The sequence below is a fragment of the Grus americana genome, chromosome 5 (genome assembly GCF_028858705.1).
Source record: "Grus americana isolate bGruAme1 chromosome 5, bGruAme1.mat, whole genome shotgun sequence".
Classification (NCBI taxonomy): Eukaryota; Metazoa; Chordata; class Aves; order Gruiformes; family Gruidae; genus Grus; species Grus americana.
Genome location: NC_072856.1, coordinates 14,228,467 through 14,256,024, shown reverse-complemented (window position 1 = coordinate 14,256,024; position 27,558 = coordinate 14,228,467). Strand labels below are relative to the sequence as shown.

General features: G+C 43.2%; 2 protein-coding genes and 1 long non-coding RNA gene across 13 annotated transcripts; 2 read left to right on the top strand and 1 right to left on the bottom strand.

Moving 5' to 3' along the window:
• CALCA (calcitonin related polypeptide alpha) lies at positions 1-26,203 on the bottom strand. Of its 6 annotated transcripts, XM_054828023.1 has the most exons (6): positions 25,566-26,203; positions 24,655-24,766; positions 15,930-16,025; positions 1,813-1,908; positions 1,371-1,502; positions 1-558 (listed from the first exon to the last, which is right to left on the bottom strand). In XM_054828023.1, the coding sequence occupies exons 4-6, from the start codon at positions 1,896-1,898 to the stop codon at positions 360-362; spliced, it is 417 nt and encodes a 138-aa protein (XP_054683998.1). In that variant the 5' UTR covers positions 1,899-1,908; positions 15,930-16,025; positions 24,655-24,766; positions 25,566-26,203; the 3' UTR covers positions 1-359. The 6 variants fall into 6 exon arrangements, with proteins under 6 accessions (XP_054683998.1, XP_054683997.1, XP_054683999.1 ...); XM_054828022.1 differs by lacking the exon at positions 24,655-24,766 and having other exon boundaries at positions 25,566-26,202; XM_054828024.1 differs by lacking the exons at positions 24,655-24,766; positions 25,566-26,203 and adding an exon at positions 20,538-20,610.
• Positions 5,296-12,930, top strand: LOC129207300 (uncharacterized). Of its 2 annotated transcripts, none has more exons than XR_008577422.1 (5): positions 5,296-5,396; positions 6,034-6,144; positions 7,033-7,154; positions 7,245-12,668; positions 12,776-12,930. It is a non-coding gene; the product is annotated as an uncharacterized LOC129207300 (long non-coding RNA). The 2 variants fall into 2 exon arrangements; XR_008577421.1 differs by lacking the exon at positions 5,296-5,396 and having other exon boundaries at positions 5,657-6,144; positions 7,245-12,067; positions 12,274-12,668.
• LOC129207293 (vitamin D 25-hydroxylase) lies at positions 14,198-24,638 on the top strand. Of its 5 annotated transcripts, none has more exons than XM_054828010.1 (5): positions 14,198-14,503; positions 17,504-17,645; positions 17,925-18,557; positions 21,507-21,836; positions 23,129-24,638. In XM_054828010.1, the coding sequence occupies exons 1-5, from the start codon at positions 14,213-14,215 to the stop codon at positions 23,302-23,304; spliced, it is 1,572 nt and encodes a 523-aa protein (XP_054683985.1). In that variant the 5' UTR covers positions 14,198-14,212; the 3' UTR covers positions 23,305-24,638. The 5 variants fall into 5 exon arrangements, with proteins under 5 accessions (XP_054683985.1, XP_054683987.1, XP_054683988.1 ...); XM_054828013.1 differs by having other exon boundaries at positions 14,363-14,503; positions 17,601-17,645; positions 18,361-18,557; XM_054828011.1 differs by having other exon boundaries at positions 14,369-14,503; positions 17,601-17,645.
• Positions 26,204-27,558: the final 1,355 nt, after the last annotated feature.

The window sequence follows — 27,558 nt, the reverse complement described above, 5'->3', positions numbered from 1 at the left end:
TTAAGCCAAGCAGATCTAAATCCTTATAGAAAAATAGGTTTATTGAACAAGTGCACAGGCAGGCACAGAAGATGAGTCTACTGGTACATTTAGCAGCCAGAAATGAAAAGCCTTGTTTAGATTTTTAATCAGTGTCTAAGAAAATCATTTGAAATCTCAAGGCAGTGCTGTTCATTTTTATTTATTTATTTTTTCCCCTAGCTTGGTAGGCATGTTATGTTCTCTGTCTTCCTAACACTGGGTCCATCTCAAACATTCTCTGTCGAAAACAGAATCAAAAGAACATAGCAAAGTTAGCAATCAACGTTAGATCCACATGCATCAGGTTAAAAAAGGGAAAAGGGGAGAAATAAGCATGTCTAGTTGTTTCCTAGGGGTTCCCCATAGTTTGCATAGCGCGCGTGTTCCACGTCACTCAGCACATTTCGTTTCTTGCCAGGAGTTCCAGCCCCGACGTCAGTGCGAGGGTAAGTTTGCAATTTGTGCAATTCTTGAGACAGTTTGCCCAGCACACAAGTACTCAGACTGGCACAGCGTTTGGAAATAGGTCTATCCAGGCTGCAGGGGGGGAAAAAGAAAACATGCCCAAAGAAAGAGTAATCTCAAACATGCATGTTCATGCATTTCTTCCCTAGATAAATATCTACAGTTAAGAAACTTAAAAAATTAAAAAACCCAAACCCTCCACATCACATTCCATGCAGGGAAAGTTCATACAAATGCAGTCAGAAGGAAAACACTAACTTTTGATTAATTCAACTTTGTTGAAAAGCAAATTCATTAGCCTTTTGGATGCTCATAGTCAGAGGTCAGGAAATTTTACTTCCCATCTATTCATCATGCTGCTCGGTCTCTCATACATCACCGTCATGCTTCGCAATACAAATCCTGTTAGGATAATGCAAATGCTCTTGCATGCCTTTGGTCTACGGGGAGAGAGTGGTGCTGCGTGCATTAGGAGAAACACGTTCCCTCTGCCAGGGGCTTTCCATGCCTTACAACAGCATGCACTTTCACGACAGAGAATCCAAGAGTGACTGAATGCCCCCTAACACTCCCACTAGGAAGACATACCTTTTGCTGCCATATTTTAACATAACCCCCTCATTCAAGCTCAAATCGCCCTCCACTTTCAGTTATAAAAGACAGATAGAAGCAGGTTAACTAGGTGGAAGCCATTCTCCCAATACCAACATTAGAATGCCTCTGCAGTATCATCCTTTACCAGTTAGGTGACCACAGTTAGCCATAACCCCAAGAAAAGAAAAAATCTTGACCTGCAGAGGGTCTGTTCAGATGACTTTTGCTAAATATCAAACGCACAACATTCCCCCCTTGCCCTTCTCCTGCCCCACGACTGCAGTCCTTACCTGTTCCCCTCAGAGGCTTGCTCCAGCTCTTCCGCTGTCATCTGTATGAACTCTTTCACCAGCGCATTTAATAACCTCCGAGCTTCGTAATCACTGAGCGTCACTCGATCTGTTACGGACTCCAAGCCAGGTCTAAGGAGAGGCAAGCAAACCAGGATGAGTAAAACCAGGACTGCTGCAGAGAGCCACGCACAGGAAAGGGTTTGTGATGCATTACTGCATGTCATTGACAGTGTCTTTCACTGGCGTGACTAGGTAAAGCATCCTCACACGCAGCATTTGGCATTTTATATATGCCGTTAAAAAGCCACAGTGCCAGAGACAGCATCCAAAGATGCCAGTTCTCATTCACGGTAGTCTAATTCCCTCCTAGATCTCTAAAGGATATAAATGGTTTTGTACCATTCAGGTATAGTACTCGGCAACAGGACCAGCCTCTTACCTGACTGGGGCTGCCTGGAAGCTGTCCATCTGGCACACAACCAAGGCATAAACAGCAAGGAAAGATGAAATCTTCAGCATAACCATGATTTCCGCTCTACAACAAAGAGGTACATCAAGCAATGGCTGTTTTCCAACCCTCTCAATCCCGTACAATCTACTAAAGAGGTCATCGTTTCCTAGCACAAGTAACGCAAATACTAACAGGTTTTTTAAAAAAATACTACCTTTTTATTATTGCTATCATGCTTTGGTTTTGTCACCATTTAAAAATAATTTAGCTATTACAGGGGATAAAAATGCAGCTTTTCAGAGCTGCAGTTCTGCACAGCTATCTGCATTCAACTTAATGCAGCCTTCCCCTCAAATTGGAGGAAAACACATTCCTGTCACTGTGGCCCACAATATCATATTCAGTGGGTCCAACACGAATGGGCACAGCTCTGGGATAAGAGTCACAAGAAAAAACACATGTTTAGTGATTAATATTTTTAAGAATGAAGTGCCACTGTTAGCACTTTACCTGAAACTGCTTGTTTCTTGGCAGTTAGCACACTAACATCCCAGTTCAGATTACACTGTAAGAATTAAGTAGCTTAATTTCAATAAATATTTCTACTCTGAAATCAGAAAAAGAATAAGTTAAAAATCAGTCATGAAAACCAAAACCTGTAAATATATATATAACTGAAGATAATCTGCTTTGAGATACACTTCCTCGTCTCAGAGCACCTAGAGTCAAACGAGCACATCATTAACTACCGCATCAGCTTCATTTTTGCTACCTCCCAATTCTCGACGGGGCTCACCGGAACGACGAGGCACCTTCCGAAGGCTGCCCCGCTTCCCTCGGGGCGCGGGGACGGTGCCCAGCACCGGCAGAGCACCCAGCCCGGCACCGGGGAGATCTCTGCACCGAGAGCCGCCCCGCACGCCTGGCGGGACACCCCACGTCGTGTCGGCGGGGAAAAGGAAAGGAGAGACCGAGGACTAACTTTCTCCCGCCTTCCTTGCACACGCGGACACAAGCACACGAACGACGGCCCCCTGCAAAGCTCCGCAGCCCGGGAGAGAAACGGGACTCACGCGAACGCCGCACGCAGGGAGCCGCGGCCAGGGCCAGCCCCGGACGGCGGCGCGGTGCTTACCGGCGGTGCGGTGGTGGTGGGGGGGAGGAGGAGGAGGAGGAGGATGCCGGTGGCGCCGCCGAGCCGCGGTACCACGCACTGCCCGCCGGCTCCCCTTTATACCTGCCGCCGCGGCAGCCTGCGTGGGCGCCCGCGAGGGCCCGCCAGCCAATCACCGCCTCGGCCGCCCGACCGACGAGGCCCGACCCGCCCGACCCGTCATTGGACACCAAAGCCCGGCTCGGCGGTGACGTCATGCCCGTTCCGTGAGCGTCCCATTCACAAAAAAAAATCCGGCGGGGGGGGGGGGGCGAGGCGCCGCCGGGGGCACTGCGGGGTGGAGGGGGGCCATTCCCGCCGCACGGCCGCGGCCCGGCTCCGCTCCCCCGCGGGATCGCTCACGCGTGGCGACCTCTGCAGCAGAGGGACCGCATTGCAGAGCGGGGCCGCTCCCTCCCCGGGAATCCCCCCCCCCCCAGGGCCGCACTCCCAGCCCGTCCGGCAGCCGCAGCGGCTTCGGCGGGGAGTCCGGTTGTACCCAGCCGCCTTCCCGGCGCCCCGACAGCGGCTGATTTGGGCGGGCGGGGATCCCGCGCGGGCGGGGGCCGGGGCCGGACAGGGTGTGCAGCGGGGCAGGGGCACCGCTGCCTCCCCGGGCGCCGCGCCAGCCGCCGGGGCGGGCGGGGCAGCGCTGGTCCCGGCCCGAAGGGTGCACCCCTGGAGCCCCTCGCTTCCCCGGCAGGAGAGGGACCCGGAGCGAAGCGACCCTTGGGACCTGCGGGCAGCCCCGCGGCGCCAGCGAGTCGCTCTCCGCCCTGTGCCCTGCCGTGCGCCCGCACCGCCTCCCCCGGGACTGGTCCGCGGCGTAACTCCGCGATCCTAGAGGAAACCATCATCCTCATCATCATCACCACACAACTCCAGGGGCAGGTGCAGTGCCCGTCCGTGCACGGAAGAGACACCCGGAAAGGGGAGGGTCGCCTCCACCCGGCGTAACGCTGAGCCCCGCCGGCGGGGATTACCGGGCAGCTGCCCGCCGCCCCATGCATCACCCGCGGAGGGCCCTTTGTCATGGCGCGGCGGCGCTGCACCTGCCCGCGCAGGATGTTTGCCCGGGCGCGGCAAGTACCCGCCCGGCGGGGGCGGCCACGGGGAGACGCGGCGCGGAAAAGGGGGTGGGAGAAAACTGCTGCCCGCCGGAGCGGGCGCGGGGACGGGGGAGAAGCGGGCCAGGCGGCCTGCTCCGCCCGGGGGCAGGGAGCGCCTTTCCTGCCCGCCGTAAGTCGCAGGGCGTTTGCCGAGGTCGGCGGCACCGGCAGAGGGGATGCCCAAGCGCGGTCCCGAGCCCCGGCAGCGGGCGATGGATCGGGCGGAGGGGCGCGCAGGGACCGCGGCTGCAACGCGGGGAGACGCGCTGAGCGTCCCCGGGTCCCCCGGCCCGGCGCGGCTCCGCCCGTTCCCGTCCCTGCCTCGCTCCCCTGCATCGCCGTGGCCCTTCACCATCACCGCCGTTGCCGGCGGCTGCGGGCACCGCCCGCGGCAGCGGTGAGTAACGCCTGTGCTGCGCTGCTGCGGCCGCTGCCGCCGGGCCCCGGCGGTGACACCGCAGCGAGCGGAGCCCCGCGCACATTGCGCGGCCGCACCGCGCCGCACCGCGGGACAGGTGCCGAGCGCAGCTAGATCGCTCGTTTCGCTACTTAGAATGGATGGGGAAGCTTTCCTGGGGACCTCCCGGCGTTTCTTCATTTCTGTTTTTGCAGAAGCCGATGACACGGGTCGCCCCCGACGACAGGAATCGTGTGTTTCACCGGGAGGTGAATAAAGTTGGGGAGAACCGCGGGGCGGGTATTCTTTTGTTGAGGCGATTTTAGCTTTGAAGTTTAAACTAGAACACGAACATACTGCAGAGCCACACGCGAGTGACACATCATCCGACGAGGGTTTCTTCTTCCCCTCGCTGTCAGCCTTTCGGGGCGCCAGCACCCGCTCAGCCACCCGTGTCCCCTCCCTTCCCGTGGCAGGGGCGGCGCGACGGCGGGCGCTGCGCAACTTCTCCGCGCTCGTCTTGCAGAACGACGATTGCAAAACCGTTTAGGTTTTTGGGGGTTGGGTTCTGGTTTTGTTGTGTTTTGGGGTGTTTTGTTCTGGTTTTGTTTTTCAGATGACAATAGCGGGTGTTTTTTTCTAAAACAGCTTCGTAGCTTTTCATGAGTTAGAGCCCTCGGGTTGGGGGGAGGTCTGCGCTCCGACCTGCCGAGCTCACCTGCGGCCCGCAGCGATGGGGAGGAAACGAGCGCAGAGCAGCACGGCGCGGGGCGGGGAGACCGTTAAGCGCACAGTGCGTGGGGCTGTGACGGCTCCGGGCTTGCTCCGTGCCCACAGGCAGCGTTTGGAGGCTCCGAGTAAAGCGCCCGCGGAGATCTGGGCTCGCCCCGCCACCGGCGCTGCTGGAGCGGCGGTAAGAGGTGCCCGCACCGGCGCGGCTGCACCGCAACTCCCCCCCCCCCCCCCGCCCCCCGCCTGCTCCCTTCGCTCGCTTTAACCGGCACCGCTCGCCTCTGCCCTCCCCGGGAGGCTTCCTCCTCCCCCCCGCACTGACAAATTTAAAATTTCGTTTGAAATAGCAGCTCCATCGCATAGTATGCTCATCAGGGGAATCCCCCGGGAGAAGTAGTTTAAATATTTGATTTTGAATCTCTTCCGTTTCCACGACTCCTATTCCGATTTTTAATCTAGTTTTTCTGAGGTTGCATTTACAAACATTAGGTAGCGCCTAAAGAAACGGCTCAGCATCGCTTTTGCTGTTTTAACGTGACTTGTACAGCTACGCCAACAGAAATAAAGTGCGGGAACTTAAATGACTGGGCTTCCAGTCAGACATTTCTCTAACCCCACTGTTCCTTCCCTCTTCCTATGTTAACAGTTAATAGTTCCCATTTGCTTTGGGGATTTATTTACTCCTTGTCAACATAGAATATTCCTGGTTTAACCTTAAAAAAATCCGTATGACTGTGTTGGAATAGCATATTTCAGTTCTTCAGGGAGGAAAAAGTTGTATTTCATCTTGTGGTTGATTCAAGTTCTCCTCTTGCCAGCACGCCTCAGCCTCGGGCTGGAGTCTGTGGGACGAAGTGATCACAGGATTTCAGGTGCCAACATTGCTACTTTAAGCTTTCACAGGAAGAAATGTAAATTTAAAGCAACAGGTATGAATGCCAAGAGATCTACCTTTGTGCACGTATAGATGAAATAGTGCTTGGATGTTGGCAAGCGCTTTGGCTGCTCCTTGCCAGGACTAATGGAGGGACTCCCAGCTGGAACGCTTGTCCTATTTTTTCTCCTCAGCTATACGTCATCTGGTCTCACCAGATACATTTTCTTTTTTGCAAACCTCTCTTCTCTTTTACATAAGACAGAGAAGAAAGACAGTTTACCCAGTACAAAGAACTCCAAAGACCAGTTTGTCTATTTTTGAAGCTGTAAACAAGCTACAGGATTTGCACAGGATAATGGTCTCCTTTTGCTAGATAAATCCCAAACTAGGAAAACCTAGCACAGAGGGGTACTGGTGGGCACTGCACTAATACGGCAAGTCATTTACTGAAACAATCTGTTCGAAGGAACTTGTTCTGGGTTTTTTTTTTTCAGTGCTTGATAATGTATCAGGTAAAATAATCAATAAGTGTAGGTTCAAAGCAGATGAAATGAAAAGCTACAGAATGATTGGATTTTTTTTAAAGAAATCAGATTATCTCATGCACCTTGCAGCTCCAAGTAAAAGGAATTTCCTCTTCAAATAAATTTATTTAAATTTGTAGGGAATAAGAAAAATCTGTCCTACTTTAAAATTACTTTCTTTCTCTACACTAGATACAACTTCTTCTGTTTGATATTATTTTGATATTATTTAACTAACAAATTCATTTTAAAGTGCAACCATTTTTTCTACTGTCAATATTGCCATTATGTCAACAAGCCGTAGACGCTGCAGCGAGGTTCTTAAATGTTACCAGCTGACATGCTGTTAAACAAAAATATCACATTTATATATTATGTTGCAATTATTGTTCAATAATAAAATGTAATTCTTCAAGACAGACAAGACTGTGAGCTGCACAGAGAAAATCTCCATTCCCAAGAATGGCTCATATCTGACAAGAGACAACCCTACAAAAAGGAAAGGGTCACAGTGACGATGCTACTATCCACAGGCACGGTAAGTTCTTTCACAAGGGAGGTGAGCGCGATTCAGGTCTCTGCTCTCTCCAAGCTTGTTCCTCATAGTGCCTAATTAAGCCTTTTGCAGATAAGGACAATTCGTGATGAAACCAGCTGTAAAAATCACATGGTCTTTCTTTATGAAGAGAAGCTGGGGAGTGAGTTACTTATCTGCGTTTCTGGTGGATGCCTGTGCCCAGTCTGTCTAATTCAGGATCTTGTCTCCATGAACGGCCAAAAAACGCTGCCACCTAAGAAGACTCCACAAGCCACGTGGGGGAAAGTGAGCACTATTGAGCTCCTGTGAAAGCATCTTTCTAACGTTTTGTTGTAATCTGTTCCGCAGAAAATGACATAAACTAAGCCAGACTTAACGACATTGTGCTGTTGTAAAAGCAAGCTGTGTATTAACAGGAGTGTCGTGTTTAAGGCCTGAGAGGTAATTCTTACACTTGACTTGTCGCTAGTAAGTTCTAGATCTGCTGGTGTACTCTGTTCAGCACAGCATGCCATACCTCAAAAAGACTTGGGCAGGTTGAAAAAAGCCCAGAAAAATACCAGTCAGATTATCATAGATCCCATAACATGATTTAGGAGAAGAAACTAAAAGATGGGGGAAACAGTTAACAGAAGGAAAGACTATCGAGAAATGTGATAACAAAAATATAAATACTTGCCATGAAGCAGTAATACTCTACACTCTGGTACTATATTGAAAACAATGAATTTATATGGGCTTAAAAGGCAACAAAGGAGATACCACACATTAGAAAGAGCTTTCTACAATTGAGGTTACTGACATATAAGAATAGGTTGCATTGCAGTTATGGCATATCTTTTACTGGAGGGTTTTAGGGCATGTAGACTAACACCTGTCAGGAATGACATGGATAGTTGATATGCTCTGGGGAAGGAACATAATCAACTAAATATGCTCTCTTTGTATCTTTCACCTCTAATTTATGTGATTCTATAATTTTAATAGCTAGAGACTAGCTCAAACTCTGAAACAAAACACCTTACCTACCATCCAAACTTCTGTTAGCATTTGCTTTCGCAAAACTTATACCCCTAATTGGTCTAATCCTTTTCTTATTTCTGCTTCCATAGCCTCCAAAAGGCCATATTCAGATTTAGAATGAACTGACATCATGCTTATCCACACAAATAACATTTTACCTATCCATCTTGTAGTTCTGTTTAAATTTGGCCCAAAAATGAGAGCCTCTTTTTTATAAAAATGCAGTACTTGCCTGAGAACCAGAACACTGATATAGATCCCAATACTAAAGCGTTTCCTTTTTCATGGGCACTAAATCTGGATTTAGGCAGCTTCAGTGACTACTTTTGAGAAAGTGGAACTGCTTTTGAACTAATTACTGAGAAATCAGTGAATCAATCTGGAAGCAGATTTTCTTCCAAAATGCCTTAGAAAAGCTTCCAGAAGACATTTTAAACAGAAGATCAGTGGTGCGTTGTTTTAATCTCACTGAAACGTTCCTACTGAGCTTTTTGGCTCAGTAGGTTTTGCAGCAGTTTCCCTCTACATATTCCAAATCCAGTGCGGAATAATCTTTTAAAACAAACTGGGCCCCACTGTCCCGCACTGAGGTTTGCTTGGCAAGGCAGAAGGGGCAGACCACAAGGAAGCTGTCTATGGGTCTGTCACCTTCTGTCCTGCGTTACCGCAGCTCCGCCTCTGAGCAGGTTGGCAGAGGCTCCAGCCCTACCTCACGCTACCTGGCAACACGCTCCCACCCTCTGACAATTTGCAAAACTCAGCCGCGCTCCAGCCAGGCCCAGTTCTGTCACAGGCTGCACCTCCAGTGGGCTGACAGGGGGAATTCCTCCAGAGGAACTCGTAGCTCACCAAACACAGCCAGGGTCAGACTTGCAGCGTGACCAGGGCAGCCACAAAGGGGATGAACTATGGAGGAAAATCTCACTGAAAATATTTCAAAATCAGCACCTATTTCCACTTCAGTTTTATGCATTCTGCAGGTAACATAAGAGTTCAACAAACTCCTTATCTGGAAAACAACCTCAGAACAGAAAATTAACCTTGTTAAGCAATAGTGTAGTTATAAAACTTCTATTTGATTGCTTGCACAGGTGCTATGCTACAATCTTACATGTCATCAGCACATGTCAGCAAAAATATGGTGAGAAACTATATCATAAGTACTCAAGTTAATCCCATGATTGTTCTTTACAGGATATAAGAAGGGTGGAAGATCGCATGTCATCATTTCATTCTTTGTCTTGATAGTGCTGAGGTGTGATTAAGCCACAGTGTAACTTAGTATTTTTCTTCGTCCTTTCCAGGACCACTCAGTTGCCCCAGCATTGTTAGGTACTCCAGCTATACATCCCTGCTGTTCCCAGTACTGCCCTCTGTGTGAGGAGGACCGGGTGCAGTTGTTTCTCAGCTGCCTGTTTAATTATTTGATTCTTGACAAAAGGAACTTGTGCAAGGGCAACGATTTAGCCTGTACCTTCAGCTAAATCGGGGACCAAAAAAGATGTCTCTCCTTTCAGTGCTGGTAAATAGCAGATGAAGGCAAAGGCTATTACAACATAGTATTTGCTAATCTACTTACAGCAGAGTTTCTGGGAACCAATAGTCATATGAGACTATCAATTAAAAAGATAAATTTCTAAATTTATGCATAAAATTGACCTAAGTATACTCTAAAAGAGCCAGCAAATAAAATATGCCAAAAACTATTTCTGAAGTTACAGTCTTTAAGCCAGCGTCAGCTTTCTGAGTCTGCCTGACAAACATAAAATGTTTAGGCACAGAAGGACTGTGATTAATGAAAAGGGTTTTTTTATCAGCAACCGATCACCAAATTCACAAGGAAAAGACTGGATGTGTTTTTCTGTTTTAGCAAATCTATAAAGCACCATCATCATTATAGGCTTAGCTGAGGAGATAATTGTAACATAGAAATCGATCGTTCACTATGGTGATATAGGTGTGTGAGTGTAGTAGAGAACATCTGCACATGACTCAACTTGTCAGTGGGCTTATGAAATGAATTTCTTCAATGAGAAGCATGCCTATTTTACAAACGTCTATACAGATCTCTTTCTTTTCCCCGCTCTGCCCTCAAAGAAAAGGAGCAAAGTCTTTAAGTGTCTGGCTATAAAGAAGCTGTTTTCCTCTATGACATTTTATAAATAATGGCATGACTTCACTGGACAAGAGACATTACTATAGGAAAGGAAAGCACTTTAGCCTGATAACGGCTTGGCTTACCTTGTTTTCTAGAAGTGCAGCAATGATGTCAACGCTAAAGAGTAAAAAAGCTGAAGCCTGTTTCAAACTGTAGCTGAATACAAGTTTGTGAGATATTTAATGGAACTTGGAAACTACTTAATTTTTCTCCCCAAGAGTGTAATAGAGTTATGATCAGGATCTTAATAGTGTTACTAAAAAACCAGCTACATCAGTCAGTACATTTCTTCAAAAGTCAAAGCTATGCATATGTAGTTGTAGTCATTCCCCATCAAATAATTGCTTTCTGCTTTTCTTGAGGACAGGAACACAATAATTTCCTGTTACTTGATTGTCTCTGACTTCTCCTTTCAGAATTTACAATGCAAAGTAATTGTAAATCTTGATGACTAGAATGTTTTAGAATTTAATAAAGATACATGCTTTAATGGGTTTCTTTACTCAGCCATCATTTTTATAATTGAAATCAAAAAACCTTTACTCATCCTATGAGTTTGCTTATTTGATCATCCATGATTGAGTAAAACCTTCCCAAAGAAGCAATTCAGCACAAGCTGCCCCCACACTTCTGAAGGAATGAAAGAACAAAAAGAAGTATCAGTCAGAAACTGGCAAGGAATCCTGCCCTTGGAGTCTTGCATCCCTAAACCTGCGTTCTTAAGTGATTTCATCTGTCCACAAAGGTTTATTTATCACTTACTTTTGACAACTTTCAGTCATATTTATCCATGCTGGTCCTTTTTTCCTCCATTTAATCATGAATGCTTTAGAGGTTCTCAGATCTTTAATCTTAGCTGATTCACCACCTTTTCACATTTGGCTTGACCAAACCTGATTTTACTGTTCTGCAATCATGCTCTTCGGTTTCTCTTCCTCTTTTACAGTGGATAACACCACTGTCTTTTCTCCATCACCAAGGCTAAAACAGTACGGTAAGGTCAGTTTTGACTGTTGTCTCCCCTGCCTGAAGATAATTGTCAAATCTTGTCTGCTTTTTTCCCCATAGAAGTCTATTCCTTCCTTTTTAACCAAACATTTGGACTTTTCTTCTCTATCTTTTTTCCTCCTCTTGGGTCTTTCCTTTGTTATTTTTCCCCTGTTTTTCCCCTTCAAAATGCTTGCTGCTAAAATTGTCAATCACCTTTCCTATCTTTTCTTACAGAGATGCATGATCATCTAGAACTTTGGGTGCATGTGAAGTATTACACAGTTAAATAACAGAACATTAAAGATAAGCAGTAAAAATCAATCAAAGCAATAATACCTCTTCCTATGTTTCCTCAGACACTTTGAGAACTATTCAAGTATCATCTTATCGAGGGGAGGATGAGGGGAGAAAAGTACCAACCTCTTTTTTCCAAAGACAGAAGCTGATGTACATAAATTATTTACATCCTTCTAACTGAGACTGCAATAATAACCGTATGCATATACACCATACCATAAACCATATAATTGCATGATGTATCTGGCACATTAATGTTTCTACTCCCACTATAATCAACAGCAATTTCATCTTGCAAGTTCATTCTATATAATTGTAGGCTGTGAATTAGTCTTTCTCACATTGTTTTGAAGTGTTTTCTGACCAGCCAGTTTGTATACCTGCATTCACCTGAATATGCTGAGCTAAAGTGTTTGGACGACACCCCCTCTTTGTTTAAATATGTGTAAGTAATTAGGTTTAAATCTATCCGTTTGAGTTTGCATGCTTCAGCACAACTGCTTAAGCACATTGCACACCTTGTTTTAATCCTTGGCCGTTTCTCCTCATTCTGCCTCTGGCTGGAGCCAAGCTGAGGTTCTGAATGTCTTGCCTTGCCCTTTGGTGAGAAATCTCAAGGCACTGACATTGAAATACTGATGTTTTTTGCAGGTATGGCCCAAGTAATTCAGTTTAGACACCAGGCGGCATCATACTAGAAGAAAGGATGAAGAAGTAACTCAGAAGAAGAATGAAAAAAACCAAACAAAAAACCTCCAGCAGTGCTCGAGCCGCTTCTTTGTATTCTGAAAAACTGGGTAAGATTTTGATGTATGACGTTGGCATTGACACATGCTTTACTGGCATTTTGCAGCTAGGACGAAGACACTGATGCAAATCAGAGTCTCTCACTGTATTCACCCATGGAAACCAGCACAGACCCTGGTCCAGCCAACCAGCCCAATCAGCCTTCAGTGCATGACAACACACGGGCATCATCAACTCCAGCTGAGAAAACGGGATCAGCATCATTGCACTTGCCTTCATTGAAACTTGCTGGTGTATTGGTCTGTAATATACACGTGCCATTTATCTTTCCTTCTCCATCTGCCCACCCTGGGCAAACGTGAGTGAGTACGCTCTTTGAATCCTGTTCTCTTTTTACACTTCACAGCCTTGTGGTCTATTCAGCAAGCACCCAGATAACCAGTTTGATTGCCCTGAAGCCTCACCAATGCCTTGTGGCCAGATTGCCAGCCAAAGTTACACGTTGTCACTTCCCAGCTCCCCTCCTTGTTCCCTGTTGTACCCGCAGCTCTTACCTCCTCTCTGTACTCTCAAAGCGATGGCCTCTGCCGTGTTTGAGTTCTCAGCCACCTGCCTTCTGAGCAACATCTGGGGCCCTCCTCAGCTTTTGTGCCATGGACTGTCAGGTCAGTACCACCACATTGAAAGCAGAATGTCCCTCAACGGGAACGTACTGAGAATTAAGCATTTGATGGTTAGATTATCAAGTATGTAGTGCATTTTGATCAGTTAAATGTTCAATCAGCATAAATTTTTATTAGTTTAGATCTTATCAACATTCTTACGAATGTATGTAAAGATACTCAGCTGAATTCAATAAAAAGTCTCAAGTTGGAAAGACATAGCATAGACATTTTAACAGGGCAGGAATGCCTCTGTTATGCCTAAAATTGCTTGTAACACAGCAGTTACGGAATAGCAAAACAAAGTTGAGTTTTTTATGAAGTGTTTTAGCAGGACATCACGTGGCATAACAGCATTGCTTTCTTAGCTCTGCACTAAACGATCTTGGTCTCTTCAGAAACTCAAGTCCTTTTTCCTGAGGCATCATCCCTCTGAGTAACAATAGCTCTTACACATTACGTGTGATTTCCTTGCTGCTTGATCACATGAACTGGGGACGTTTCCTCCTGTGCTGAGCTGTCTGCGAGCGCAGGGACACGAGGCCTGTTCTCGCTGTGCGCTGGCTCAGATGACCCGAGCACAGGCTGCGCAATACAGGGAATTACAGGCACGACACGTGAAGCTGGCACCCACCCACCTCCCAGCAGAAATCTGTCAGATTCCCAACGTTGGGGATGGAAAAGGCAGAGGGAAACGCAGCGGGATTTATTGGCTCAAGGCTCCCCAGGCCCGAAGAGGGTCTGGGAAAGACATCTCAGAACTCTGGATGTTTGCTTCCTCAGCAACGTGAACAACGAGCAAATAAATCTTTGGTACTTTTCTCGGTCGTCAAGGTCAACATATGAAGCACGCAGTCCGCAGGGGCTTTTCAGCACTTCATAAACCTGAAGGGAGCAACTTTTAACAGCAGTCCAGAAGAAAAAAAAAAAAAAAAGCAAAACCAAACCACACGGGGCCGAGACCCGCTTTCCGCCCTCCGCCAGGCCGCAGAGGGACCGCTCCTTCCCGAGGCTTCCCAGCTCTGCCCGGGCGGGGCGGACCGCGACCCCGGCACGAACCACCGGCCGCGCGCTGCCCCGCCGCGCGCTCCCACCGTCCCGTCCCGTCCCGTCCCCGGCCTGACGCGAGGGGGCGGAGCCCCCGCGGGCCAATGAGCGCGGGGCGGTGCTGTCACCGCCCAATGAGGGCGGCGGGCCGGGGACGGCGGCAGGAGGAAGCGGCGCGGCGGCGGCGCGGGGCGATGTGGCCGGCGGCGGCGGGGAGCCCGGGCGCGGCGGCGGCGGGGAGCGGCGCCTGCCTCCTGCTGCTGGCGGTGGTGCTGGCGCTGGTGGTGCGGCAGCTGCTGAAGCAGCGGCGGCCGCCCGGCTTCCCGCCCGGCCCCGCGGGGCTGCCCCTGATCGGCAACATCCACGCCCTGGGCTCGGAGCAGCCGCACGTCTACATGCGGCGGCAGAGCCAGATCCACGGGCAGGTACCGCCGCTCCGGCGGCGTCTGCCGCCTCCGCGGGGCCCCCAGGAGCGGGAGCGGGGCGGGCTGGGTCGCGACGGACAGCGTTACCGGCGGCGGAGCCCGGGGAAGAGGCAGCCGGGCGGGCTGTCCCCATCCTGGCGTTCCCGGGGCTGCCGCGGAGCCGGGACACGCACCGGCAGCACGGCTTGTCCGGCCGGGGGAGCCGTGCCGCCGCCTGGCCCCGGCCCGGAGCGGCCGTTGGTTCCCGCGTCCCGCCGGGGAACGAGCAGCACGGCGGAGGCGGCAGCCCTGGGTTACGCCGGCTTGGGGAGGAGGCAGCGGCATCATGGGCGGAGCAGCGCCGCCAGCGAACGGGAGCAGGGGAAAGGGCCCGGTACCCGGTCGGTAGCGGGGCCCGGAGCAGAAGGCTCTGGCCAAAGCCGTGCTGCGGTCAGCGCTTCCCGCGGGAGCAGGGGCAGAGCAGAAGGGGTTTTCACCGCTGTTAGGGCAGAGCTCCCCGAGAGGAGCTGCCTGCGCGTCTGGCTCCTGCTTTTCTCGCGTGGGTTTGGTACAATGCTTAACGTGGTGTCCTGCAGCAAATGGAAGTAACTCACTTGTTTCACATCCAGAAGTCTTGGACACGCCCAAATGACTTAAAATTAACAAAATTACAACGACCAAAGAGCAGGCACTTGGATAATGCAACATTTTCACTGAAAACGCATTGCTTCAAAGTCCCTTCAGTGGGATATTTGGAATACTTACAGTCAATTAGTATAACTATGTAAGAATGGATTTTTTTCATACTTTCTTATATATCAGATGTCTCTTTTCATCAGCCAGTTTCAAACAAACAATCTATTCTTAGGAGGTTCATAAAAGTTAAACCCAAACTAAATGTAGCAGGGCAAGGCAGGCAGGTGTTAGCATTTGCAAGTGTGTATGTGTACACGTACCTAAACACGTCCCCCCCGTTTTGGTAGCAGCTGGCCAGTCAGCGCGCGCACGCAGCCATTCGGCGTGCCTGTACATCTCCAGACTATCTATTACACCTGTGGTGTTTTACTTAGCAGGATTATCGCTGGAGGTCAGTGAAGGACTGAGCTTTGTGTCTGACAAATGATGGTTTAAATATGAATGAAGTGTTTAAATATAAGACTCCTAACAAGGAAATAAAACCATTGCTAGAACAAAAGCTTTTGCCTAGATCATTTATGAAATGCAGCAGAAACAGAATAAGTCGCAGTCTTGTCATGAATGAGAAGCGAGGCAAAGTGCACGAATTAAAAGCATGCTAAATGGCAGAAACAAAAGGATAGTTTTATCTTTTGTTTCATTTATTTTGGCAGTAGGAATAATTAAATGTGTTTTAAGCAAAATACTAAGGCAAATTGAATGCAAATAGGAAGGAAAATGCATCATCAAATGAACTAAGCTTCCTACTTGCCTGGAATGCTGTATGTAGTTCTAGTCAGCTGCTGTCAGAAAGGATCCTGCAGAACTTGAGGGGACTTGAAGACGGCATATCAAGATTTGGAGGGCTCTGGAAAAATACAGTGAAGAATTTTTTTTCTTTAAATTATGTATGACATAGGAAGAAAGATAAATAAGCTATGATCAAAGTATACAAAACTCACAAATGGTTTGCAGAAATGTAATGGGAGTGTCTTGTTGTCACATGCAAAAGAAGAGCCTTTATAACAGTGAAAATATCAAGTTTGCTGAAACAAAGTAGTCACAGAATTGTAGAATCGTTTAGGTTGGAAAAGACCCTTAAGATCATCAAGTCCAACTGTTACCCTAGCACTGCCAAGTCCACCACTAAACCATGTCCCTAAGCGCCACATCCACACGTCTCTAAATACCCCCAGGGACGGTGACTCAGCCACTTCCCTGGGCAGCCAGTGGCTCACAACCCTTTCGGTGACAACCCAGTTGTCACAGAATGTATAATTAGGCTAACATTATTTCATACTGTGGAGGTCAACAACTCTGAGATGAAAGCAAAACTAGAGATTTGTGTAGGTAAAAATACAGTATGGAAATTGATGCAGGATTCCAATCTTGAGTTTAGCCTCGGTTTTTATTTTTAAAACTTAGGTTAAGATTTTCATTTTCTTTACCCTGCATGTGCCTTTTGCAGGATGTATTACATCTTTCTTCAAAGCATCTAGTGCTAACCACTTCTGGAAACAGGAGATGGGACTAGCTGGGCTATGCTGTCATTTGTTGGCTGTCCTCATGGCGCTCACTTCTATCATCTGATGGTTCTTTGGAAGCCTGTCTAAAGTAAGGTGGTGTCCAGCTTCAGAGGCAGAAAGGACTAGGTGCTGCTCAGTGGTTTTCACAACTGATACCACTTCTGTGTCTGCCATGACTAAGTGACATCTTGGAAGTCTTCATGATATGAACTTGTAGCTTCAGTCAAATTAAGCTATTGGAATTTACCTTTATTCAGGCAGGAAGGAGGAACAGATAGAGCAGTAAAGCTTTCCTCCCTCCTCTGGGAACAGTCTCAGCAAATTAGGAAGGTAGACAATGTACGTACTTTATTTCTTATACAACAACTATACCTTATATCTAATAATGCTATGTTATATTATATACTTATAAGTAAATACTTATATCTAATTATATCTACTAATGTTAGGGGACAGTACATTTTTTCTGAAAAATATGCACTGCGGTACCAAATTCACATTTTTTTAATGACTATATGAAAGCATCCCCAGTCCTTACTTTGGAGAGCTGGCTGCTTTAAGTGCACAGCAAAGCACAGAATGCAGTGTGGGCTAATTTACTTTATCTTTTGACAGTGAATTAGCTCACAACGAACTCTACCGTGTAATGCAACAGTTGTATCACTTCTGGTTACCTGTATGCCCTACTGAAGTTTATTCCGTATTTTGCGATGATGTTTAGTGTTGCTTCACTTTTTCATTACTTGTTTTCACTTGTTTTCATTATTTGTTCTCAAGATTTAGTTGTAGCATTTTACAATTTCTTTTCCCCCCCCCAAAGATATTCAGTCTTGATCTTGGAGGTATATCTGCTATTGTGCTGAATGGCTATGATGCAGTAAAAGAATGCCTTGTTCATCAAAGCGAAATTTTTGCAGATAGACCGTCTCTTCCCTTGTTTAAGAAGCTGACAAACATGGGAGGTAAGTGCTAATGTCCTTTTTATAAGGATGTAGTTTTTGTCCAGTAGATGGGTTTGTGATCACATGAAACATTTGCTTTAGCCGTTTTCTCTACTTCTTTATCTCCTTTCATAAAATATTTGATGCTTCTTTAAAGATATTATTTGGAAAGGATTGTCACTCTTGGACCATGTTCCATTGCAACATGTGTGTAATTTTTTGTCTTGTTAAATGATTTTATTATCTTATGGGGGAAAAATAAAGCGTTGCATAAAATGCTGTGTCAAAATATTTTTTCAGGCTTACTGAACAGTAAATATGGCAGAGGATGGACAGAACATCGCAAATTAGCTGTAAATACCTTTCGAATTTTTGGATATGGTCAAAGGTCCTTTGAACACAAAATTTCAGAAGAATCTATGTTTTTTCTTGATGCCATTGATACATACAAAGGCAGACCATTTGATCTTAAGCACTTGATAACCAATGCTGTTTCAAACATTACTAATTTGATTATTTTTGGAGAACGTTTTACATACGAAGATACTGAATTTCAGCACATGATTGAGATTTTTAGTGAAAATATTGAATTAGCTGCTAGTGCTTCTGTATTTTTATATAATGCTTTTCCTTGGATTGGTATCTTGCCATTTGGGAAACACCAACAGCTGTTTAAAAATGCAGCTGAAGTCTATGACTTTCTTCATGAGCTTATTGAACGTGTCTCTGAAAACAGGAAGCCTCAGTCACCTCGACATTTTGTAGATGCATATTTAGATGAGATGGATTGCAATAAAAATGATCCGGAATCTACATATTCAAGAGAAAACTTAATTTTCTCTGTTGGAGAACTCATCATAGCTGGGACAGAAACTACAACAAATGTTTTAAGATGGGCAGTGTTATTTATGGCTCTTTATCCAAACATTCAAGGTAAGAAATTTGACGTTTTGAGGAACTGATACACTTTCCTATTGCAAATTCAAAATGCTTTTTCAAAGTGGGGCGGTGATCCATAGTCGTAACCAAAAAGGAAGGTTTGTATATATTATTCTATTGTGTCATTTACCAAATATACTATGGACAAATGTGGAAAGCTTAATTTATGTGCAGATGAAGAAGATATCAAAAGTCAAGTATGATGATAAAATTTTCACATATAATTTTGTGAATACATTTTTATGAAGCTTTAATAAATTTAATAAAGCAGATGATCTACTAATCTATGTAGTTAATGAATAAATGCAATTAAATATGAAGCTAATAAACTAAATCAAAAATGTGAAAACATCAGCAAAAAAAATCAGGTTGTGGCTAACAGTTTAGGTACAATTTCTTTTTATCCTTAAGTACTTCACAATAGATTTACATATTTTAGACACATATATTTATACTTTTGGAAGAACAAAAATAGCTTTTAAAAATAAAAATAAAAAGATGTTATAGTCATTCTGAAGTAAGACAGCAATAGATATTTGAAAGTCAGCCAAGACATTTTGTGTAAAAGTTTGGATTTTAGAAGTGAACAGTCACTTTTCTTGTTTCACTGCCTCCACTTTGCTTTTCCCACCAAAACCTTAGCAGTGCTTAGTTCAGCTAGGGACTTTCAGTATTTGGAGAAAGAGCAGCCTAGATAATTTGGAAAGTTACTACTGATACTTTGACCAAAGAATGTGCTCTAACCTCAGTTTCACCACCATCATAATTTCAGAGCAGGGATAACAACACTACCTGTAGCTATAAGGCTCTGGAAATCTGGAGTTCTGCATAGGAACAAGATATCTTCATGTATGAAAGATTATATTTTCTTCTTATGGTAGTAGGTGCATGACTCTATACTTCTGACTTTCTCAGCTAGAATAATTTTTATTTTAAATTGGGTGGACAAAAGACAATTATTATTTTAAAATTAGACATCACATTTTGTATTTACATTTAAGGTAAATACAGCTTTACTTGAAAAAAATGAAAATTAAAATATGACGATAGTGTATGTCAAGGTCTGACATGCTATAAACAGGGAAAATCATTCAGAGTAAATAAAGAAGTTGATGCCAAAGCTATTTTGGTGCTGCTATTACCATTATTTTAAGTCCCATATTCACTGAGCTGGTTAAAATATCTGGCTAAGCAAGTAGAACCAAAGTTCGCGCAGATATCCTGACAGCCATAACCTCTTACACATTTTCTTATTTTCATTTACTCAACTATTTTAGTTAGCTGGTTAATTGAACACGAGGAAGCTGATTAAAGATTAAAAATAGGAAAACTTTCTTCTAGCCTAGGATGAAAATCAAGATCTAACAGAATTTGAGTTGTTAATTTTAAAAAACTTCGAGGGACATACTTAACAGAAATGTGTTGCTTCAGCTCGCTAAGTACAGTTAATAGTTTTTTGGTGGAAGCTTAAAACTGTGACTGCTATTTTTAACCAGTCAGCACATTTCAGATGATTTAAAACAAATGGGTTTTAAAAAAATTAAATGTTGCTTTTATGCTTCTGAGTTCCACTGATTCATCTATATGCTTTATACAGTAAAATAAGAAAATCTACCAAAAAAGAAAAAAATTTAATAAAATGAAAAAAAAAAAGAATCTGATTTTACAGGTACTTAAGTTTTAGGATGCACATATACATTGTCCATATTTTAATTAAAAATGTATTCAGTGCCATAATTAGTACAATATATTTATGCATTACATGATATAAAAAGTCCAAATGCAAAAAGGTCCATTTGAAGTTACTTATCAGTCTGTCCTGGCTCACAAAGAATATCCACATCTTAAAACAAGAACATCCTTATTCCTTCTCTGTTAAGATCTGACCAAGATACTGTTTTTCAATAAAGATCAAGAAAACTTTGCAGTTTCGTGTCTCCTATGCATTGGCTGATTTTGCGGAGATCCACTCACCTAAAATAATCTTCTGATCTCAAACCTTGTGATACAATCAATTTCTGAATTTGGATTCAAAATCAGTTCATCTGGATAAAAATTGAAAATTACTGTTACCTTTCATTTATTTAGAGTTTCTCTGTCCAGGTATTACAATATACACCACTACATCACAGAATGTACTTTCACTAAGCTGCATTTTATCTCTTTATTTTGATGTGAAACGTTGCCATTTCTGGTTGAAAAACCTGGTGATCCTGGTAGACTTTTTCTGCAATTGCCCAGATTTTCATTATGGGTTCCACGTGAATTGTAAAAGTCCAACTTTGTTTTAGTTAGGAGCTGTCTGGCAGTTTCAACAAAGAAAGTGCATCAGGAAAAAGAAGAGGCAGTTTGAATGCCTTTGAGATTATTTAAATAACCTGTGAACGTAATTTTTAAAATAGCTTAAAAAAACTAATTGAATTTGTTCGTTTTTAATTAAATTCAGACTCCTGTCCCTCTTAACTCTCGCTGTGTTCTATCAGGTATTTTCAGTTTAAGAGTGAATGATTTTACACTGTGACAATTCTAAAGAATCATAGCAGAATTAGACGAGGGAAGGTTCAAGTGGCTAATTTCAGGGTTATCTGTGTTCACACTCAAGTATTTAATGTACTTTATTTTTGCAATCTTCTACTTGTTTCTTTAGTTTTGAAGAGCACCAGAAATAAAAATATACACAAGCAAAGAAAAGGATGTTAAAACACGATTTTACTGAGAATAATGACTTTCAAAATGAAGATTACTGGTATATATGCTAGTAATAATTCCTACTAGCAGGATACGGAATACAGAGTCTAAACTTAAAAGCTTATAAGCTGCTGTATTTTATATAAGATATTTCATGTTTCAGTATCCTTTTAAAAAGTACATATTTTATAGCTTAAATTAGAAAATAAAGGATATTACACAATAACCATCAGCTTTTATTCCTGTTCCTAACAGGGCAAGTTCAAAAAGAAATTGATTTAGTCATCGGCCCAAACAAAATGCCTGCCTTAGAAGAGAAATGCAAAATGCCATACACTGAGGCTGTTCTACATGAAGTTCTAAGATTCTGTAATATAGCTCCACTAGGTATTTTTCATGCAACTTCCAAAGATACTGTTGTGCGTGGTTACTCTATTCCTGAAGGCACTACAGTCATTACAAACCTCTACTCTGTTCATTTTGACGAAAAATACTGGAGCAATCCAGAAGTGTTTTGTCCTGAGAGATTTTTGGACAGCAGCGGGCAGTTTGTCAAGAAAGATGCATTTATTCCTTTTTCACTAGGTAAGAGTGATTCCTTCCACTGTTCCTTTTCATAAATCTAGAGAGGTATAACATATAAGTGATGGCAATAAATCAGGAATGGACAGAATGATATAAAATATCCACAGTTCTAATGAAACAGCTATTTTGAAAGATATTCAATATAATTTACTCTGGACATAACACATTTTAGCATAATATATTTTATATAGGTGAGCTCATTATTATATTTAAACTAACAAAAAAGCACAATATCTTCTTATCTGAGGAGTCTATGCATTTTATATCATTGCAGTACATAGCTGTTATTCGCTTCACAATTAATAGTCATTTGCTGCTAAAGTCATTACTTACAATACATCACACAACCAGCTTTCAAGTTTCAGCACTTAGATCAGCACCAGAAATTGCAGATTTTATTCAGAACTACGTTGGGCATCAGCATGTAGCACTGCATTCTGTCCTGAGGAAATATTCTAGCAGTCCTAAATCATTATGGATTTGTCTTTTGATGACTATAAGAATGGATAATTTACCTTACATATGATTATCAACCTAAAAAATTAGGTGTTCTGTATAAGCTAACTGCCAGGGCTACCTCTGCAGTCCATAGATAGATATAGCCTTATGCAGAGGGTGACTTAGTTCACTTATCTGGGATACTCTTTCTCCAGAAAAATAGGAGACAAGACAATTCCCTTGCAATAGATGCACAACATCTAAATGGCCAAAGTTAGATTTGTCGAAGTCCACCTTTACTGGGTATTCCATTAGGTTTCTTTTTGCCTGTTTGACCTTACCAGTTCCAGATGTTGTTATCCATTCATCAGTGTCTTCCACTACCACATTTACTCCCTGTAATGACTCATTCATGGAATGGGAACTATATTTAAAGGTATTTTCCAGACTTGTTTCATATCTTTCTACTTAAGTTATAAACATTGTCAGGTAATTATGACTGGCAGTAGCAGTAATTAAGAAAATAGTAGGTGACAAAGGCTGAAATTCACAGTATCATTTTCTTTAAAACATCTCTCTAGATTGGCACTTCAAGACAAGATAAAGTAGCTAGGAGTTTATCTAAATAAATTTGACAGAATTAGTTACAATGGCCATTTGTGTAGTGAGAGGAACAAATTCTCTAAAATCTGTTTCTTGCTGTAAATTATCACCTATCCTCTCTTACAGAATACTACTACCAAGTTCATACAACTCCTCTTAGAACACAGATATGACCAATCTTATTCATTAGAAGAGTGAAAAATGTAATTGAACACATTTTAAGTCTTTCCAAAACCTTGTTTTCGATTCAGGAAGAAGACATTGTCTTGGAGAACAACTAGCTCGAATGGAAATGTTTTTGTTTTTTACTTCATTACTACAACGATTTCACCTGTGTTTTCCTCATGGAGTGATTCCAGATCTCAAACCAAGATTAGGCATGACATTACAACCACAGCCATACCTCATCTGTGCAGAAAGACGGTGAAGAGAAGGGTCAGGTGGAGCACACTGCTCCAGCTTGCAGCTAAGGATCCAGTTTTTCTATTTCTACATGTGTTCATGTCAGAACAACAAAAATGTAAAGGACTTGCAGATAAATTCTATTTGTGCACAAGTTAGTAGTTTCTTTTTATGTAGTTTTCACAAAAAAAACCCCCTCAACCAAAAACGTGAAACACATCCTATGTTTAAAGTTGATGTTCTCACTCCAGAAGTGTGTTTTGAATCTAACTTCTGATTCAGCTTTTAAATATTTAATTACTTAGCAAGCCATTTTACTTTGAGAGGATATTTTTATAAGCATGGAGAATATGGCTGAAAATGTTTATACTTGGATTCATCTGTGGAAATCTCATTTACATTATTCCAGCTAAGCTGTTCTTTATAATTCTCCATTAAATATACATGGCTAAAAAGGTTTTAAAGTTATCTATTTAAATTTCTGTAACTCAGAATAAACTATCTTTTCCAGCCTCGACAAACAAATTGTCTGTGAAAGTATTTTAATCTTTCCTGTTCCTTGCCCTGTCTTCCCAGTTGGTCATAATTTTCTAGTAAATCAGATAACTGTGTGAATTCACTTTTAAGATCTTTTATGGCTTGCTTCTCATTTAGTAACATAAACAAAGTGTTCAATTATTGCTGTACTCTTGACAATTACGGCAATCTCTTTTGCGAGTTTATTGCATTTCCAGACACATGTCCTCTATTGCCTCTCAACACAAAGCATTATCTAACGATTAATCTCTGCCTAAGTAGTCTGGAAAAAACTGTTTGTGTTCAAGTTGCATGCAACTATACTACAAGTCAAGAAAAAAAGCTGCTCATGAGTCTGACCAGAGAAGAGACCTTTTTGGGAGGAGGAGTGGAATAGGGTGGGGAGAAACAGTTTTTAAATGGATTTTAAGCACAAGTTGTAGGCTTGACAGCTATTGCTGTATTGTTATTGGTAAATAAAGATTTATGCATGCAGGCCCTACAGGAGAACCTGACACTCTAAATATGTTATGTTCAGTTCCCACCATGCGGGGAGAAGCAGGGCCTCAGAACAGGGTTCAGAACAAAGGACACACTGAGCAAGCGGCTATTTGAGGACAGGGCTAAGTATTAGACCTTGTTCTTTATACAGCTTATGCTTCAACTCGGAGCTGCAGGGAAGTTCAAAGGCAGGAACTGGTGATTTTCTGCTGACCTGATGTTTTCAGCTTAATCTGAGCAGAAATACTTCCTTTCTTTTGAAATAGCAAAAGAGAAGGGTCAAACAGAGCTAATACCAGTCTACTTATATAATAGCTTATTGACTTGAGATGCAGCAGGTCCAGATTAAATGACTTACTCTGTCTCAGGGTAGTCAGACCCACACGTCCCACAGAGAGCATCTCAAACATGTGTTTCTGGTGATCTGAAGAGGGTGGGCAGGCTACTCCTCTTGCTGAATAACTGCCTTTCTGTAGGGGAGATTTAAGATTCAGAAAGGAGAGGAAAGAGGGGAGCCTGATTGCTGTGCATTGAGCACACCACAAAAGTTGCGAATAAACCACTCCTAAGATACTGGTGACAGTGGCGCTTAGGAATCAAGATTGAGGCTGGGCACTTGTGAAATGCTCTAGTAAAAACTGTGGAATCTCCCGAATTTAGGTGCCATCAGTATGAAGCAATACTGAACAGAAGAGTTCAGTGCTACAGTTCCAGACTCATGGTAATTCTTCCTATATCCCACCCTGTGCTCTTAGATCAGACAGCCAGGGATTTGCTAGTATCTAGACGTGCCTTCTGGGTTGCAAGAGCTATAGGACATCCTTTGGTTAAAACATGATTCAAATAGTCCTAATTGAAGTGGGTGGAGGATAAAAAAAAAATTAAAAAATCAAGAACCAGTTCTTGCGGGGGCTATGCTCAAAATGCAGCTGGCCAGTGATAATTCCCTTTTGCTGAGATATTTTGAGATCTAACTCCTGGCTAGTCTTTAATCCATTTAATGAGAACCACATTGATTATATGTCATTCTGGTTTCTAAATCAAAACGCCTTATAAAAGCCTCAGAATATCAATCCAAACTTCTACCATTATCTGCCAACTTATGGTCTTGTTTAAGCAATCAAATACATTTGACAAACTGTCTTTTCTATAAAATCTGTATTAGTATTAGTTATATTTACATCTTTCATTCTGTATCAACATTTTCATTATTTTCCCTCTGACTTAGAATTAGCCTAATGATCCAATTTAATAATCTGAAATACTTACACAACAATAGTTTTTTCCAGTCCTCTAGAATTTCTCTATTATATCAAGATTGATTAGTAATGAACATCAGTAGCCAGCCAGATGTTCAGTATTTCCCGGTGAGAGCTAGAGTTTTCTACAGCTGAAATATCTAGCATAGCTGGCTGCTATTTAACATTGTTTTGGGATTAAAGGTTGATATATTAACCAGTGTATTTTTTTCCAGTTGCAGAATTTCAGGATGAAAAAAGACATTAAGTAATGTGTCAAGGTAAGATTGTTCCCATTTGCAGAATTTTTTCCTATCTGGCTTTAAATTTCCTAATGTTTTGGATGAAAACAATGTGTCCAGATATTGATGGAAAGATTTCTTGAAATTTAAGTTGTAACCTCTAGGTTTCTGCATATTAATGCCATTTATTGTGCTCTTGGTTTCACCGTTTTCCTAAGTTTCATCCCCTCCAGTATTTATTCATTTTTGTCTTTTGCAGAGTTAGCTCTTTTAATTTATGATGATAGTTTAGAACTGTAAGCACTATTTCCACATACGGGTGTATCACAACCACAAGAAGAAACTTTCACGTAGCTTTTCTCTGTAAATCCACTGCTGTTCCCAAAGGCAGTGAAGGAGTTCTTGCTATAAACATAGCTAAAAATGTATATTCAGCTTGCCTTTGCTGCTCTCAATCCCTGTACGGTTTTGAATCATGCTTTTTTCTAGCTTGTCCAGAAAAAAAATCCACTTCGGCTTTTTTCCTTTCCTGTGAGATTATTGCGATGTTCTTTGTCCTATTTTCCAGTCTTGTTCAGTATTTGTAAATGCAGAATAGATTCAGCAGTCTTTCCTAAGGTATAGGAATTTTAGGATCAAGACTTGATTTTATATTCTTTGCTTAATTATTTTAATTTCTCCTTGAGCAATAACTACTTGTCTTTTCTGAGTACAATCACAGAAATTCTGCTAATTGGAGGAGAATATAGTCAACTCACCATTGTAGTAGTTTACTATATCCCATTCAAAGGTCTCCACAACCAATTACAGTGTAATACCAGTAGGAAGATTATGAGCTGCTGTATATTTCTCCTACCTCTATTTTCTCCACCTTGGCTCTGGTTTTGTATACTTGCCTTAAACCAGAAACTCTGGATGTGGTTGCGTGCCTTTGCTCTATCATGCCATTTCTGTACCATGAGAATGGGTGCTTTCAGCCTATTTCTTAGACACAGTCTATTCCTGTACCTACTCCTAGACCTAAGTCCAGGCCCACACATCTTGCTATCTAACAGGAGATTCCCTTCTTAACACTGATGCAAGAGCTGCAGTCAGTACCACCATAGTATCTTAAGTCCTCCTTTCTAAAACTCTCTCCTTAAACTTAAGTTTTTGAATAACCCTGGCCATGCCAGCATCCCCAGAAACTGAAAAGGGAACGCTACAAGCATGTCATATTGACACTGGAAGAATGCCAAAGAAAATCTACTCTTTAGCCCTTAATTACCTGAACTTCCACCAGTTTCAGTGATACTGGTGAACATAAGCCTGCTGTAAAACTAATAAATGGAGGCAGGTTCATTAATTTATGCTTTCAGAAATTAACTATACAAAGTGAGATTTCATAAAAGTTCAAGAAACATTACTGCTTCTGTGAAAGTAAATTGTTTGAATTTATTGTGATATATTCTGTATATGTATCCAGAATATGTTGTGAGAGAAAGACCTAGAGAATCATACTAATGCTTTTTTTGTTAGTTTGCCAGTACGTACTAGAAATAGTTCTGCTAACTTGGACTACATGCCAGATTGTTGGAGCGAGTCCAGAGGAGGCCACGAAGCTGATCAGAGGGCTGGAGCACCTCTCCTATGAGGACAGGCTGAGAGAGTTGGGATTGTTCAGCCTGGAGAAAAGGTGGCTCTGGGGAGATCTAATTGGGGCTTACCAGTACCTGAAGGGGGCCTACAGGAAAGATGGTGAGGGACTGTTTATGAGGGAGTGTAGTGACAGGACAAGGGGTA

Coding starts and splice junctions, on each gene's coding strand:
- CALCA (XM_054828023.1), bottom strand. CDS start 1,898: ATGGTTATGCTGAAGATTTCATCTTTCCTTGCTGTTTATGCCTTGGTT. Junction 1,503..1,812: donor TTCCAGGCAGCCCCAGTCAG/GTAAGAGGCTGG, acceptor GCCTCTCCTTAG/ACCTGGCTTGGAGTCCGTAA. Junction 559..1,370: donor CAAGCCTCTGAGGGGAACAG/GTAAGGACTGCA, acceptor CCCCCCCTGCAG/CCTGGATAGACCTATTTCCA.
- LOC129207293 (XM_054828010.1), top strand. CDS start 14,213: ATGAGGGCGGCGGGCCGGGGACGGCGGCAGGAGGAAGCGGCGCGGCGG. Junction 14,504..17,503: donor AGAGCCAGATCCACGGGCAG/GTACCGCCGCTC, acceptor CCCCCCCCAAAG/ATATTCAGTCTTGATCTTGG. Junction 17,646..17,924: donor GAAGCTGACAAACATGGGAG/GTAAGTGCTAAT, acceptor ATATTTTTTCAG/GCTTACTGAACAGTAAATAT.